At 38.0% G+C, this 17,635-nt stretch overlaps 1 protein-coding gene across 2 annotated transcripts in view; it reads right to left on the bottom strand.

Moving 5' to 3' along the window:
• Positions 1-1,202: 1,202 nt before the first annotated feature.
• FGF3 (fibroblast growth factor 3) overlaps positions 1,203-17,635 on the bottom strand; it is a 117,434-nt gene continuing 101,001 nt past the window's right edge. For both annotated transcript variants that reach the window (XM_044082624.1, XM_044082623.1), the window contains one exon: positions 1,203-1,877. In XM_044082624.1, the coding sequence (XP_043938559.1) occupies positions 1,542-1,877 (336 nt within the window). In that variant the 3' untranslated portion in view covers positions 1,203-1,541. The remainder of the gene's footprint in view (positions 1,878-17,635) is intronic.

The raw sequence follows: 17,635 nt of genomic DNA, 5'->3' as shown, positions 1-17,635 counted from the left end.
TACATTTCTGCTGTTTATACACTAAATGGAAACATTCATATGTTTAAGAGTGCAGAGAACACTGTCTGTTAAATTAAAATACAGTGATATTTATATCTTGAGATACAAAGGCCAAGACTCCTTTTTGGCCCCACAAAGCCATCTGGGCCCCCTACCAGCACTATATAGACCTATTAGTTCCTCCTTGGGTAAGGAGCCAGGGCTAAATATGGCAGCCCTTTTGCCCAATTTTTCCATGCTTGGGAAAAGAGCCCAGATATGTTCCCCTTGATATGAATGTAAGGCACCTGAAGTGGAAAATCATTGTCTTGTCCACCCATTTTTCTGGGTCTGTATTAGAAGATCGAAAGTTTAAAATTGTGAATGTTCTAAAGAGTGAAAATGCCAGACCTCAAAATCATTACCAACTCCGAGATCGCACTACAGTGAGGAAAGGGCAAATATTCCAATCTTCACTGTACTGCGATCTCAAAAAAAGCACTTTGAGGTCCGACATTTTTGCTCTTTAGCGTTCGCGATTTTAAACTTTCGGTCTTCTAATATAGACCCCAATTTCCCCATATTAACCTGCTTTTATCATGACTCTGATGTTTGTAGTATCTGCTTGCTAGCAAGATGCTTGAGTGTGTTCATGCATGCCATTCCTCCGGCATCTTTCAGTAAGGTCATCAACATGGCACCTACTACTGCATACCACAGATTTCACACTGCTGAAGATGTCAGCATTGCACTGAACCAAATTGTTTCCTTCCCGTCAGGATGGTTGAACCATTGTAAGTTGCTCACATCCATCCTTTCCCACTCAAGTTTCCCAGTATCCTCTGCCACTAATCAAATGCAGGTTATGTGGGGCCTAGTCAGATCTTTATCTAAGCCTGAGTCAAAGTCCTGTATTTTAAAGTTAAAATCCATTCATAAAAAGTATAAGGAATGCATAAATTCATTCAGCTGTTTTCTTCAAAATATTTGTTTAAAATTAATGAATTATATGACATTTGTTTGCTACCCATACATATATTGATGATAATGTATTGAGCAAGGGACAATTGAAGGTTTAGTAATTTTTAAACCACATAAGTGTAAAACAAAAATACAGATAAGGTTCACACAGCTGGTATGATCCTGAGTGTACTTCATACAGTGCTAATAGTATGTATCACACTTAAAGAATATTTGATTCCAAGGCATTTATATAACCATACTGCTGAAAATATATTTTAATAACTTGAAAGTGCTTTTCTATACAGTGTATATTCCTTTCACAGACCAAGTTTAAATTAAAAAAAACTAATAATTTCTTGAAGAGGTCAACCAGCATTCTAAACTGGCAACTTTAAAAACGTTTAGCATTTTCGACAAAATAGTGACATCAAGCCAATGTACATATTTACAAAACAGTGTCATTCAGGTAATTTAATAAGCCCATTCTAAAAACTCCACAGAGAAACAACTCTTAGTAATGTCCTAGAGTCTGAAAGTGTCATCAGTTTCATCACGTGACATTGTTTTGCTTTATTGCAGTTGCAGTTTTATTTATTAAATTAGTGTCCTCTTCTCCTCCTCCTGTCATTCCTGTTTGGATTTTTCAGTATAGTCTCTCTGTATTTAGCACTAGTATGGAATAACCGCACCATTTCATGGTCTTTGTTATCCAATACTCGAGGAAGGAAGAGAGATGACTTTTGTGTCCTTCGTGTTTTAAAACCTCTCCTTGGTCGACCTTTACCATTGATAGATACATACCATAGTCTTTCTGCTGTAGCTTTTCGCTTTTTGCCAGATCCACTGGATACAGCTGGATACAAACGTGATGCATATGTATTATACCCAAGTTCATGGATGCGTTCCACAAATTCACATTCTGCATTGTATACATCCTAAAGAAGAAAACAATTAGGAATTATCAAACAAGAATAGGCCACTGGAAACTTGAAGTACAATTTTATGAGGGTACTAATTGCCACTATTGATTTATGAATGTCAGAAATACCAGGACCATTTTTATAATGTAGTTGTACATGTAATGTAATGTAGTGTATATGCCTTAGCCTCAGGCAAATATTGGCCTTCTGGACAGACTTAAAGAGCTGTCACCATAGAGGATACCTGCTGGAAACTAGGCTGTAAACAGAAAGCAACCCTTACTATCTTCTACCCCATTTTGTGACACCATACTACCAAAAGAAATGCTTAACCCCATAACATAACTCACAGAAGGACCCCTAAATTACTATCTGAAAAAGAAGGGCTTAGTAGCAACCAGCATCTTAGCTGCTAACCCTGGCTGCCCAATACTGTGTGTGTCCAAGAGGGTGGAGGAACAAACAAACACAGAAATATATGTCCAGCTGAATGAAGGAGCTTTAAAAACATCTTGTATATTTCACATGAAACCTATCACCTCAAGTAAATATGAACTCTAGATACACATATGTAAGATGGCATTTTGTACACATGAATCCCAAAATTAAACTGATTTTTTTTTTTGTTGGAGAAAACACCACCTGTCTGACCCGTGGGGGTGGGGGGGGCTTTACCATCCACAATCTCAGTAACACACACACACACTCTCTCTCTCTCTCTCTCTCCAACTTAGAATGAGCTCAGAATTAAAGAATGAAAGTAATCTTTCTTAAAGATGGAAAAATGTTCTCATTCCCTGCCATCTGACAACGTTAAACAAGAAGCAAAAATGTGCATTTTAAAGAATGACCCATCACTACAGAAGGTAAGAAGTGATACATACAGCAGAAAACAGCGACCTGAGACAAAATGATACAGTAAGTAAGTAATAAAATGATGGAATCCAAGATGGGAGAGTGAAAAAAACAGATCTGGTTCTCAGCATAAATATACTAACTATACTTATGGCACAACATCAGCATTTACCTCCACTCTTAGTTCGACACGTATACTTTGTCTACACTCTTCCACTCATCAGGAAACTCGGCCTCTAGACTTGCAGTACATACAGGCTATTTCAGGTATCATACAGCAGGTGGAATGGATGCTATATATTTTTGTTTTTAGTGTGTGTGTGTTTTTTCCTGGTAACAGACACACACACACACACACAAAAAATTTTAATTAACTATAACCAATTAAACATAGTACGCAATAAATATAAAATAAATAATTTGTGTATATATGTGTGTGCACATATACATATATGTAGATAATTATAGATTTGAGTGTTTGCATATATCTGTCAGGTCACCAATCATAAACCATAATTAGTTTAGTGTTGGCGAAATGGCTTCCAAGAAAGTCACCTTGAGAGCAAAGCAAACATCCTTCAATGTCTGTTACAGCCTTTCGCTGAGGCAGCTGAAGGCTTGAATTATCTGACTTCTAGTTCAGTATATGTCTATCAAGTTGCAGAAGATTCTCTCTACTGTACCTCATCCTGCGCGTGCGTGCACACACACACACACACACACACACACACACACACACACACACACACACACACAAAACTTTCCTCATGAGTTTGATAGACTCCCCAGAGAGACACCTTCTGGAGGAATGATATGGAAAATAGTATCATTTTTGCTGATATTCTCCCACCAAAGGAAAACTGACCTGCTCTCTTTAAACCAAATGCTCCTCTCTCAGTTTTGAATGGGATGACCCTTCAGAGGAGTGGTCCCTTTTTTCAGCCTTGCATTAATAATCTCCAAGATATAAGAGTACAAAAGGCTTTACTCGTGACAATTTGACTCTTTGCAATGCTGTTGCGTGCTCTTTAGCAATTATCCTATAGTTAAACTGAAAAGGTAAGGCAGTGTGTGTGCTGACAATGGCAGGGTCAAAGGCCAACAGTTGCAGGGATGTGCCTAACCATGACAGCAAAAGCACTATTTGATGTGAAATGCAATAATGGAAGAGGAGCGGTTCCTGAAGTGGGGATGCCCTATCATCCTCTCCTGGAAGGCCAATAGCTAATGGAGATCTGGAAACTGGTGTATGTGCTGTTGCCAAACTTTCAAATGCCTGGCTCAAACCTGAAACAACTATCCCAATGTCTACCTTTGAAAAGACTGTGTGATAACTTTGGTGTCATGCAGACTAGCATGTAATGTGTCTTTTGCCAATTTGCCGTACTGCTCAGCAGGTGTAAGCCAGTGTTAAGAGGTGCATTCTGGGATGGAGTGCTACAAGTGATGAAACCTCCAAGATGTAAATACAGCCTCCTGCTTAGCATTTTTTATCACTGTTGATTAAAACATGTATAAAGTGAACAAGAAAAGGTAACATCTGAGGTGTATACTGAACTGTGGGTGTACAGTTTATCCAGAACTCCCTAGCCCCTCTCTTAACAAATCAGTGACATAGCTAACTCTGTGTAGCACTGATTTGGATTCCACTGGGCTATACACCACTCACACGTGAAGACTTATATGCGTACTGTGCTGGATCGCATGATGTAACACTGTAAGTGATGTGACTTTTAGGATCCACTCACGACTGCACCAAGTTGTGTTGTGCTGTGTAAAAATAATGCTATAGTACAACAGTATTACATTTCAATGATGCTAGAGTCAATAAGTTTGTATAGTCTACCCTCTATAAGTACATTTAAACTCACCAACTCTCTGTATCCTAGATTCTTAAAAAAACAAAAATAAAATAGTCTGTTTCCTTCACAGTCAAGGCACTCTCCTTTACCCATACTCTAACATTACATACTGGCCTCATCCAAAAGGAGTGGTAAGTTCCAATAATCATGCCTATTCATCAAATGAATAACACTTATACCCTTGAAACAATATTGCCTCATTGTTAACCTGCTTACCATGAGTAAAACATTAGAAAAAACTAATTTGCAATCAAAATTTTGACTGCCTGACGACAGGATAACCCAAGTGTGATGACTGCAGCAGGGTAACACGATGAACATCTAATTTGCAATCAAAATTTTTAAATTTATGCAATGTAAAATAATCGTACCAAATGCCCAGTGTAGTCTCATATCAGATTTTTTAATACCTCAGCAACAGACTACATTTTAGCAAGTTAGTAAAGGCATTACTAATAAGTACAATGTTTTTATTTTCAGTATTTGTTTTCAGTCAAGTCATCACTCAAGCGAGTGATTTTCAGAAGTGTGCTAGTAAAGCGATGAAAACATTGCCGAGGAAAAATGATGAAAACAGTAAACGCCAAAGCATCCATATTTGACACTATCGACATTACCCAGTGTACCTTGCAGTCCAGTGATTTCCAACCAACATATTGCAGGGGGCAAGCCCCTCTGCACCCCCACACCCCCTGCTACTTATATATATATATATATATATATATATATATATATATATATATATATATATATATATATATATATATACACAAACTCCAAGATCACACTACAAAGAGGAAGAGACTACATTTCCTGATCTTCACTGTCGTGCAATCTTCAAGCAGAACATCGACCTCACATTATGAGAACGGGAAAACAGCCTTTCGACCATCACAGTTCAAGTGACTGCCATTCAAAAATGTGATTGTAAATCATTTTGATCAACATATGCGAGTCCTTAGATTCACTTACTCATGAATTTCTACTCTCTAAACATGAGACTATAAGCCTCAAACACATAGAATAAACTTTTGTTCAAAAGCTGCCTGTATAGTAAGTTGATAAAATCCAACTTCAAAAATGTTTACCCAAAGCCTCCATAGTACCTTTAGGCATTACACAAGGCTCAATTTTAGGACCCATTCTTGTCCCATTTGTCTTTAATTCTTCACCAGGTTATCTTCCACAGCATAAAATTCCAAATGGAGAGTTGAAATCAGCAAGAAAAGGAAAGTAGTGTTACTGGAATTTAATTTTTCTTCTTGTCTTGGCATGTACCTTCACATGGTGGAACCTGTTTTTATAAAATCTAACCAGGATGACACTGATATAGAGACTGTGCTTAATGCATCATGGAGAAAAGTTAAGTCAAAAAAATAAAACACAGATCCCAGAATAAAAAGTGTCCACTTCTGGTGCAAGTAGTAGTGCCAGGACTGGGGAAAAAGGTAAATGGGTAGAAATTTAAGAACAAGAAATCTTTTCTACCACAGAGCTAAGCCAGGCTAAAAGTGAGGTCCCCTCTGGTAGTAGGAAGCAGTCCACAGATACATAAAAAAAAAAAAGAGAGAGAACTGATAGGCCAATTAAGATGAATAGTAACAATAAAGTGGACTGTTGAGGATAAGGAACAAATTATGTATTGTTATTAGTATGCATGAAAATAAAAACAATTTCCACACAGAGGATGTGTAGTGACAGTAAGAATGAAATTAAAGAAAAGAAAATGTGTACACAAAAAAACTTTTAAAAACTATGAATAATTTATGATCCTTCACACAGAAGAAGAGAATAAATACTCTCTAGAAACACTGGGCCACTTGGAAAAGGGAGTGACAGAGGAAGTTAGACAAGATAAAGAACAAATAAAGAAGGAATTGAAAAGATTAAAAAATGCACATGGGAAATAAAAAGAAATCTCTTACGGTGTGATACTTATGCAAAGAAGAAAGCCAAACTAAGTAAAATGAAAATGTAGCTGCAAAGATATTATAAGAGAAATACAGACAGACACCAGGATATGGTAAATTTCACAATAAAAAATATAATTACAGAAGTGAAATGTAATTGAAAAAGTTTGATGAGTGGAAATTAAATAGAAATTGAATAGAAAGAGCATCTACACAGTGAAGATGATTTAGTGTAGAAACTCTTGACATCAGCAGCATCATAAGATGATGGGCCAGTAATCCCCAGGTGGAAGAGCAGAACATGAAGCAGGAAGCATATGAAGATGCTAGGCCACAAGGTGATGTTCTGCAACCCTGTATACTAAACTTGTATGAAAGTCCAGTTAGAATTGCACAGCAAGAGAAACAGCAGGAAACAGAGAGCAAGAGTATATTCTCAGTCCAGAAGAAAATTATCTGAAGACCTGCTTTATATCATACAGATTGACAGACATATTTACTCTCTGTAACCTATTTCTTTCATGTGTCTTAAGACCCAAATGTTAGAAGACTGGTAACAATAATATGAAAGCAGCAGCTGGGACTATTGAGACGTTCGTGTGATATAACAAAAATAAATAGGATATACTACTGTGCAGCAAAACTAATGTTTCCACAAAAATGAAGAGTACCAAATGAAAAGAACAAGCGGATTGCCACCATGGAAGCATCAAACAGAGAAACATATAAAGCAGCTAAAACAGCAAGTATCATTATTAGAAGAACATAGAAAAGGGGACTAATCAAAAATTCTTAGAAAGATAAATGTGGCAAAAGCAACATAACATTAAAACAAAGCAGGGGTATTTCCAATAATAAATTAAAATATCAATAATAGCAGGAATACTTTGAATGCCTGCAGATAAATATATAGGAAAAGTACAAAACAAGCAATTCATTGATGAACCAAAATGTTTTACTGATAATAAAAACAAAGCAAAAGCAATAGAAATGCCACCAAAAAAAAACAGATACATTTTGGAGAAGCAGTTATGAAGACCTGCTGTAAGTAACAAATGAACAGACAGAAGAGTTTAAAAACAATAAGAAGCTCTCATATAAAATATATGAAATAGGATTAAGTAACAGCCAAAGAAATTGAGATAAAATTAATAAAAGCACCTAAATGGAAAATCCCAAGTCCAGATACTGTTCTTAACTTACTGTTAAAGGAGTTAATAAATTTACTTAAGATTTAGTCCCGAGTAAAATGACTTATATGCACATCCCATGCATTGTTACTGTTATGCACCAATGAACAGACACCAATTTGGTTAACAACAGATACAAATTCCCCCTTAACAGTGACCCTGCAAATCATCCTAAGAACTATAGGTTAATAACTTGCCTTTCAACAATAAATAATTATTAACTTTGTCTGCATTAATTATAGTATAAATTATATACTGGAATTGAAGCAAAGTTTACAGCCATTTACGAAAAATGAAATCATGGTAATAGAACAAAAAGATATTAAAAATATGGAACAAAAGATCATCTTTTGTTTAATAATACCATCACAAAAAGCTATAAAAGGGGGTAGAATATATATCTTACAAAAAGGTATGTAGCTGCTCCTTAACTTTGGTTGGCATTCTAGTTGTAGTGCGCTTTCAAATCCCACTACTTTATCACTGCTGTCTACTTTTACCTGAGGAGACTGCCTGGACAAAAACATTTCCAGCACCATACGAACGGCCACCACAAGAATTATCACAGAAAAGGACAAAATCTAACTAATGTATGTCCTCACCATATTTATTAACGTTGTGGAGCTCATTACTTTTATTGTGTATTGAATTCACACTTGGACCTTCTATACCTGTAGCTCCCTTTATTTTTTCCTCAGCCATTTATTTATTTATCCTCTCCCCTGGTTGTGACAACACATAATGTGTCATACTTTGGATTTTTTTTTAATCTTTAGAGCATAGTTTTCTCTTGCTTCTAAGTGAAACATTTAATAATATAGCATATACTAAGGCTCTGATCTGGGGATAACAATAACAGCCGATTGTTTTTTTTTTTTTTGTCTTCTATAAAAATGCCACCACCTCCACATCATGGCTCTGCCTGCTCCATTCACCCTAGCTCCATTTGGGCTCACTCCACTCCCCTACCCTACCCCCATTCCCACCGATCTCCACTTTCCTTAGACTTATTCACTAGCCACACCTACAACCCAGTTCATCCAATCATCACACCATACCAATCCAAGCTTACTATCCAATCACCACATCATACCAATTAAGGATCTCTCAGTACTACACTAAATCTCCTTTGTTCATGCAAATAACAATAAACTACATCTACTCTACCTTAATAACTAACAATAAATATACAACAAACCTAGAAAAATGACTCTCACCCATTCTTGGCCCCTTCTCATCAGAATACTAATGACACAGATTGCTACTCTTACATTGCTAACTTTAGCAGCCTGCATCTCTTCCTATCACACCAATCTAAAACAACCAATCTCACCCCACTCCTCCTCCACCCTCAGTCTCAGAAACTTAAACCAACAAACATCACTGTATTGCCATCTATCTACAATACAACAATCCATCACTACACCAACTATACTCCACTCCAAATCCTAGCACCCCCACTCTTTCCTAGAAATATGATGGGTACATACTTAAAATCTTAAAAACATTAGTTAGCATTGTCTCCAAACTAGTGCTTAGTGGAGACATTCACCCAAATCCCAGTGCAAATGCTAAACTAAACAGTTCAATTGTCACCAATAGCATCCAAGAACAAGTAATTCCCCTTAGGAACAAAACTGATCTCCTAATCTTAAACATTAATATTAGAAGTATCTGTAATAAAATTCATGAACTACATGCCAGCCTAGCTCTATACTCACCTGACATAGTCCTACTTACTGAAACATGGCTTAAACCTAGCATATCCAATAATGAGGTTCTCCCTCCAGGGTACAATATCCTATGCCTAGACAGAGTAGGCAAAAGGAATGGCCTTTCTGTATAAAAATGACCTAACATTAGAATCCTCAAATCAAAATATTCCAACTTTTGAAAATGTTGAAGTATTACTAAGCTTACCCTGAACTCAAATAAACACATAAACTTCACTGAAACCTACATCCCACCCGGAGATAATACCCACACATTAGAAAACATATTAAGCAGGTCTGATAAATCTCTGCTCCAAGAAACAATTATCATGGGTGATTTTAATATTGACTGGACACCATGTAGTTCTCAAAATCCCACTAATCACATTAATCTCTGTGGCTTCACCCAGCTCATACAACCCCCCCACCAGGATTAATAAATCATCCAATAAACCTTTCATATTTGAGTGGATCTTAACAAACAAACCACTCAACTCCTCTCACTCTGGCGGTCTTCCAGACTGCCTCAGTGACCATCTCCCAACCTTTATAATCAGACAAAGAACTGACTCAAAGAAACAAACTACTTACTAACAATTAAGGAATAAAAAGCAATTTAACCCAATAACTTCACAAACTTCCTAAAACATTGCAACTGGCTGCCACTTAAACTTCTTCCCCTGGAAGATTCTGTCCATCACTTTAACAATACCTTCCTTTCTATCTTAAACACACAAGATCCTACCAGAAACATAACAGTAAAATCCAACTATGCCCCATGGCTAAAAAAAGAAACTAGGTCACTACTAACACCAAGAGACAAAGCCTGGGATCAGTGGTACAAAACTAAACCTAGTGTTGCAAAACAAAACTATTGTGAACTTAGAAACAAAGCAAAGAAACAAAATAAGCAAGACAAAATAAACTACTACGCTGTTATTCAAACCAAACACAGAAATAATCCACAAAAATTCTGGCCAGCAAAAAACAGCATAGTCTAACTAGGAAAATCTAGCACTCGTCAACCTACTATTGCTAATAATGCAGAAAATATTGCTACCCAATTCAGGAAATACTTTACCGAAACAATATTAGCCTTCTCTAGGCAACAGTCACCCACCCCACCCCTAACACCTTCTTCCTTCAACCTATCTCAACTGTAACAATAAAAAAATGCTTAAGAAATTAAAGCCCACTACCTTAGCTATAGACAATCTACAACCAGGTTTTCTAAAACTAGCAACTAAAGCAATAGCCTACCCAGTTTCAATGCTTATAAACAGATCCATATTAGAACACCAAGTGCCAACCATTTGGAAGACTTCCCACGTAATGCCACTTCACAAAAGAGGCAGCTCTACAGAGCTAGCGAACTACCATCCAGTAGCTATCTTATACCCACTGTCTAAAATACTAGAGAGAGTTGTACACATACAAATTATGGAATACCTGCAAACCAACAATCTACTATTCCATACACAGCATGGTGACCACCCATACCACAGTACTACCACTGCTTTATTATCTTTCACCAACACAATAAACCATCATAGAAACATAGAAACAATCACAAATATCTATTGTCTATCTTCTTAGACCTATTGAAAGCCTTCAATATGGTTTCACACAACAAAATCCTAACCAACCTTTCAGAGCAAAAATGTCAATCTATTCTTGCTTTGTTCCAAGACTACCTGACTGGATGCCAGCAAGCAGTACATTGGCAAGGAGATCTATCATCTCTTCTTCCTGTGACCCTAGGTGTTCCTCTAGGCTCCATGTTAGGTCCCCTCCTTTTCTCATTATTCACAAACAAACTGCATACCTCTGTCCCACATGCCTCTGTTAGTCAGTATGCAGATGACTGCACAGTAATATGCGCTGCTCCTACCATACAAGAACTACAGTCAATTTCTAGCACTCAAAACATGGCTAACAAACTCTCACCTTATCCTGAACTCCAATAACACCAAACCTATGCTGTTCCACCCAACTAAAACTACTGCACCCCTCCCCTCTTTTAATATTATATCAACAAACAGCACCATCACCACATCCACTGTGCACATTAAGCTTCTGGGGTTGAAATAGATAATAGCATGAGATCTGACATCCACATATCTCAAACTATAAAACAGTACATAAAAACTAGGTACATTATATAGGAACAAACTCTACCTCACAAAAAACACTAAAGACACTATAGCTCAAACATATTTGATCTCAACTCTGCTCTATGCGTCACCCATATTTACCAATGTAAGAAAATCTGACCTAGCAAAACTAGAGACTTGCTATTATAAAATCACTAGATTTGCCACCAACACAAACTTTAGGTCACATCACTGTACAGCACTCAGGCAGCAGAACTGGTTAGCGTTTCCTCAACTCCTGCTATATAGCCAACTAACCATGGCCCAGAAAACACTCTGTCATAAAGAAAACACACCTGCCCTGCAAAACCGACTACAGCCATACTCCAGCACTAGAATTCTATGATCCAGTAACAAAACCCTGATAAAAATTACCACTGCCAACAATCAGGCTATATAGCTAAAATTTGGAATGCACTACCTCCAAACATAACGTTTATCACAGACCCAGCACAGTTTAAATTATTGCTAAAAACTCACTTATCCAAAAATGGCTGTCCATGTACTGCTCCTGATTGTTCCTAATGATTATAACTACTGCTTCTATGCCAGCTAAATCTCACTATCAGATAACTAAAACTAATACTTAAAACTACCCTGACATTTAGGAATAAATTCCTGGCTATAAATCAGTTTGCGCATCCTATTCTAACTTAGTTTTGGGATGATTGATTGGACCCAAAAACTAATGTATCATTTGGGCAAGAAAACAAGAAAAATGCTTCATGCTTATCAAATGATCTATAATTAACAGCGAATACCAAAATACCAAGATTATATATCCTTAGGTCTGAAAGGAGCGTGGGTCTCCGCCACACTAACAACATGCCTAGCTCTGTAATCATGGGACGGCATGCACGTATGCTGACCTCACCAGTTCCAAAGATAGTGAAAGTTCTAAATACGGCGGATAAATGTAAGGTCGCATCTTTGTTTAGTTTAACCAGAAGCATTTTAGAAAGGAGTGAAGAATGGAAATCAGACCAGAATTAGGCGAGAATATGACACCACGTGAAATTGCTGAAAAACAAAAGGAAGGATGTAAAGTAAAAAGGACTAGAAGTAAAGGAAAGAAAATCTCAATAGTGGCAAGTATACCGAACTCTTAGAATAACCACTCGTTGATCAAGATTCGACACAGGAATGGTTACGGAGACGTGAATTTAAAACAAAAGTCAAAATGGCCAATAATGGCAGCCCAAGATAGTAGGCTACATAACCATTGGTTAACAAAGGGTATAAAAGAGTGGGAGCAGCATACAAATGCAGCTTGCAGAAAACAGAACCAGAAACAGGTGTACATCTTGTTATTAGCTGCAATACACTCACGGTTAGGAGTCTGTGTCCTGAAAGGCACAATAATTTGACAAGACTGTTGCACTGGTGATTGTGCAAACACTACAATACATAAGTAGTTTAGAAGCAAATGTGACCCACACAGCATTGCTGTCAGTGATGAAGTTGGTGCAAAGTGGGAGGGCACAATTGGCTAGCCATCAACTTTTTTTTTTTTTTTTTTTTTTGCTCAGCTGAAGAGCTAACAGGGGTTGGGGGCATGGTTATAACAGTAATAACCAGATATTGGGTTATTACAGTGAAATTTTTTTTTTTGCTCATCACTGGAAGAACTAGCTTGGGGAGGGGGCTTCTGATTTCTCAAAACTGGTGATGCAGTGATTGGGTTATTACAGGGAAGAGTTTTTTTTGCTCTTTGGTTGAAGAGCTACCTGGGATGGGGCGCTGGCTTGTAGTATAGTTACAGGGTGCTGACTGAGAAAGCTGTACCTCTGGATCTCTTAATACCAACAGTTAAAAAAATATGTTACAGAATTATAGTGTCTTACTCACTGAGACACACAAAGTTATAAAGTACCAGGATTTGCAAGCACAAAATAAAGCAATATGGAATAAAAATATCCAGACAGTTCCAACAGTAGTAGGAGCAACAACAAAAGAATGTTCAAGTGTACTTAAAATGCTTCCAGTACATGTAACCCCATCTAAAGTGCAGAAGGAAGCAATTTTGGGGATATTGGGGTGCTGAGAAAAGCACTCTTGGTAAATATAAAAACTGAAACAATACTGACTTCTTGAACTTTAATTTTACCCTGACTCAGAAATACAGTCTGTTCTTGCCACACTGTTAGAAACCTAAAACTTTTGGTGATACTAAAAATAGACCGTCCCTCAACTCTCATCAACATCAGACAATAACTACTTATAAAAAGCAACTGCAATTCACTCATTTGATTCCAAACCCACAGTCTCATAGTAAGTCCCAATAAAACTTGCACTATGCTGTTTGGAGTCTCATAACGACTAGGAAACAAACTTGGAGAAATTACAGATGTGTGGAGCAATGGAAATTGCTCAGTGCAATCTTATAAATGTCTTCACTCATTATACTGGGAAATAAAGAAAATATCCAAAGTCTGTAACAGTCCTCAGAGTTGCATACAAACTTGAGCAACGCCTTAGTGTAGATGCATGAAAGGCCATAATAAAAACAACAGTGTGAGCTTATTGTAAAATGGGGCCTGCACTATGAAATTCCATGCAGGTAGACATACGCGTATAACCCACTCTTGCAACATTCAAAGTAATCACTGCTTGAACACTAGTCCTCCTTTACACAATGTACATGCTTTCAAAACTATCTATTTGAACATGTTTTTGACCCCTGTACATCTTCTCCTTCTTAATTTAGCCTGTGTAAGCCCTGCCTTGAGCTACTGGCCACTCAGTGCTAACTTTGTTTCCCCCGTCGGTATCTCATCATTGCCATACGTAGCATATGTCCTTAACCTCCCTGATCCAGCATCACAGCTGGGCCCAGAACCACTCATGATGTCCTAAATCGAATTCCAGTTAGAGAAGATATTTAGTAAGGGCATTAATATTGTTAAATTTTATATTTCATCTTACATGTATAGTTAAAAATGTAACAATGGTACATTCAACACCAATAACTATAATGTATAAAAATATCTAAAATTCCATGAATCATGTAAACAATCTGGCAGTCTCACAATGTGATGCACTTTCTAGCTGAAAATGATCATAGGTTCATAGGTTGGTACTAGGCAATCAGCCCTAGGGCCTATACAAGCCTAGCCATAACAATTCCCTGGCTACTTCTTCCCACATTATTTACTTTCCTGGACCCCCTGTCTAGCAGGGTGACTGACGTGATCCCTGGGGTGAATTTCCTTTCTCCCATCCAATCGTCAAGGTTCCTCTTGAAGAGGTCCAAAGAGGCACTCTGCTTGACATGTATGGGCAATCTATTCCAGAGTCTGGGGAGTCTCTGGGTCAGGAACCTATCCCTCCAGCATGTTTTGTTTATTGTGATGACAAGGTTTAGATCCCTGGAGCGTGTAGCTCTTAGGGATTGGGATTTCATTAAGTGTAGCATGTCCAACAGCTCTGGGTTTGACATGGCCTTGTATGTTAAGCAGAGATCGCCTCTGAGTAGACGATATGCGACAGAGTATAGCTGGAGTTTTTTAAGGCGGTCAGCGTAGGGCATCTGCTTTAGGCCTGTGACCAACTTGCTTACCTAGTTATCAAAATAATAAATACATACATTTACCATGCTTACATTGCTCAGTCCCTACCTTTCCCTTCATCTTTTCGTCACCTGTCCCATATCAACTTGCTTATCTACATGGATCCCTTCTCTTGCCACTCATTCTTTAGTGCTTTCCATGGGTCTACAACTTACTCTTTTATTTTTGGAGATCCAGGGAGTAATTTGTCCCTATAATCTGTTGCATGTGCCCCTCTTGCCTACCTCTCTCTGTTGATGAGGATAACTTCTACACATCTTATGACTTTAGCAACCAACATTTTGTTCCTCCCTTCTAGTATGATCTCAGGTGACAAGATCCCCATCTCTTCTAGTCTTTCTGTCTGGCTGTAGACCTTAGTACTTCCCTTCCATCCCATACAACTTTCTGGTGGATTTCCTCTAGATCCCTCAGCCTAATGACCATTTCCTAGTGTGGCCTTCTGAAATAAACATACTATTCAAGGTGTGTTCTGACCAAGGTCCTATAGAGCTGAAGCATCATATCTTGCTTTTGGAGCATATCCATCCAAAAATAACTGCCAGCATTCTCTTTGTTGTTGCCACTCCTCTCTCACGCTGCTACTGGTGGTCCAGTCCAGGTATGGTTACTACCTCATATATCTTTTTCCTTATCTTTTGCAATCAGTTCAGTTAGTTGCACTCTGCCAGCTAACAGTTCGTACTAAGGCTGATGTAGTGCAAGTACTTTACTTTGAATTTGTTTGCAATGATCCTCAGATGCCACCTTTTTGGATAAATCTTCACCATTCCCAAATCCTTCCCTTATCTCTTTCTCTTATTTTGCTATTCTGCCATCAACAAAAAGTTTGACTTCATTTTTCTTTTTCTTCAGATATAGCTTAGACAAAGACACTGAAGAGCACTAGACCAATGACAGACCCCTTCTCCTGCAGTACCCCACTGGCATGCCTCTCAACTGTCCAGATCTTTGCCTAATTTTTGGACTGCTCCTCATAAAATTTCTGGTTTTCTCGCTAATCACCGAGGACTGAAGTCACTAAATAATGACAAACATTAGAGTTTCAGACTTCATATCCTTTAGAAAATGCATGCTAACACAAATCCTGTTATTCTAGCAACTTTCTAAGTTTACAGAGCAGTACTTAAAATCTTTCCCTATTTTGGGGCCTTTGTCCCCCATTATTTCAGGCTTTGTTTAGATTTCTTGCACCAAGAAGTTGAGAGGTATCCCCACTATTCATTTCCCAGATTCCTGACATTATCCAGCTCACCACAGCCTTCTGTATCCTATCATTCAGATGGGTAACTAACTAGTTTCTTGATCTTAGGCCTGCCTCCTTTTTTCATTTCTCCTGAATAGGACTGAATGACAGAGCTTGTTGAAGTTCTATTAAAACACGTCTACTGCTAGTCTCCTGACAGGATTAATCTACAACCATTCTCAAATAAGAATTGGGTTTCAGATACTGTCCTCTAGCTCCATGACTTTCTCTTTCACTCTGTCCCACAGTTGCTAAGCTAACAGGCTTGTAGTTCTCTGGATTTTTCCTTATTCCCCCCCTTGTACAAGGTTATAATACTTGTAGTCTTACAAACTTCAGGCACTTCTCTTCTAGCTAATGATATGTGTATGATTGCCATCAGGGGATCTTACAGCACAGCACCTGGTTCATGAGCTTTATTTTCATAATAGCAACCAGTTCCCTTTCCACCTATTCCCTCAGTATCCTGGAATCTGCCCAATTTTATTCCTGTTCTGTTTTGCCTCCCCCAGTATGCTTTCCTATATGAAGATGGAAGTAAACGTTTCATTCAGTAGCTGTGCTTTTCTTTTCACAATCTTCTGTGATTCCTCCTATCTTTGCAAAACATGACTAAGTCTTCCCTTCCATCCCTCCCTTCATACCTCTCAACTGTGCAGATTTTCACAGAATGTCCAGATTTTTGTGTCAGAGTTTTGATCTGTTCCTCATAAAATTTGTGGTTTTTCTGGCAAATCACTGGGATAGTCTGAGGAATGAAGTCACTAAATAATGACATACATTTGAGTTTCAGGCTTCATATCCTTCAGAAAATGCATTTTAACACAAACCCTGTTTTTCTAGCTACTTTTCTAAGTTTTAAGAGCAATATTTAAAGTCTGTCTCTATTTTTGGGCCTTTGTCCCCCCATTATGTCAGGCTTTGTTCAGATTTCTTGGGCTAAGAGGTTGAGAGGTATGCTTCCCTTCCTTATTTCTTTAAGGTTTCTGGAAGAAGCTCTTGCTTCCCTTCTTTTTGTAAATCATGGGCAATCCTCCAAAAAAACAATGGATGTTAATCGTGTTACCCTGCTGCAGTCATCACACTTGGGTTATCCTGTTGTCAGGCGGTCCCGCAGTCGGCCGGATTTCCAAAGTCTTGGTCCGACATCGGTTGCTGTCACCTCATCCCTGACGTCAGTGCACTAGGGGTGCATATATTGCAACCGACACCATTTTCTCCAGTCTTTCTTGCCGTGCGGTGCCTGAAGCAGAAGCAGTTCGCAAGTGCCGGTCGG

This window comes from Protopterus annectens, chromosome 9.part0 (assembly GCF_019279795.1).
Source record: "Protopterus annectens isolate FY-2018-M chromosome 9.part0, PAN1.0, whole genome shotgun sequence".
Classification (NCBI taxonomy): domain Eukaryota; kingdom Metazoa; phylum Chordata; order Ceratodontiformes; family Protopteridae; genus Protopterus; species Protopterus annectens.
This window is presented reverse-complemented; position numbering and strand designations above follow the sequence as displayed.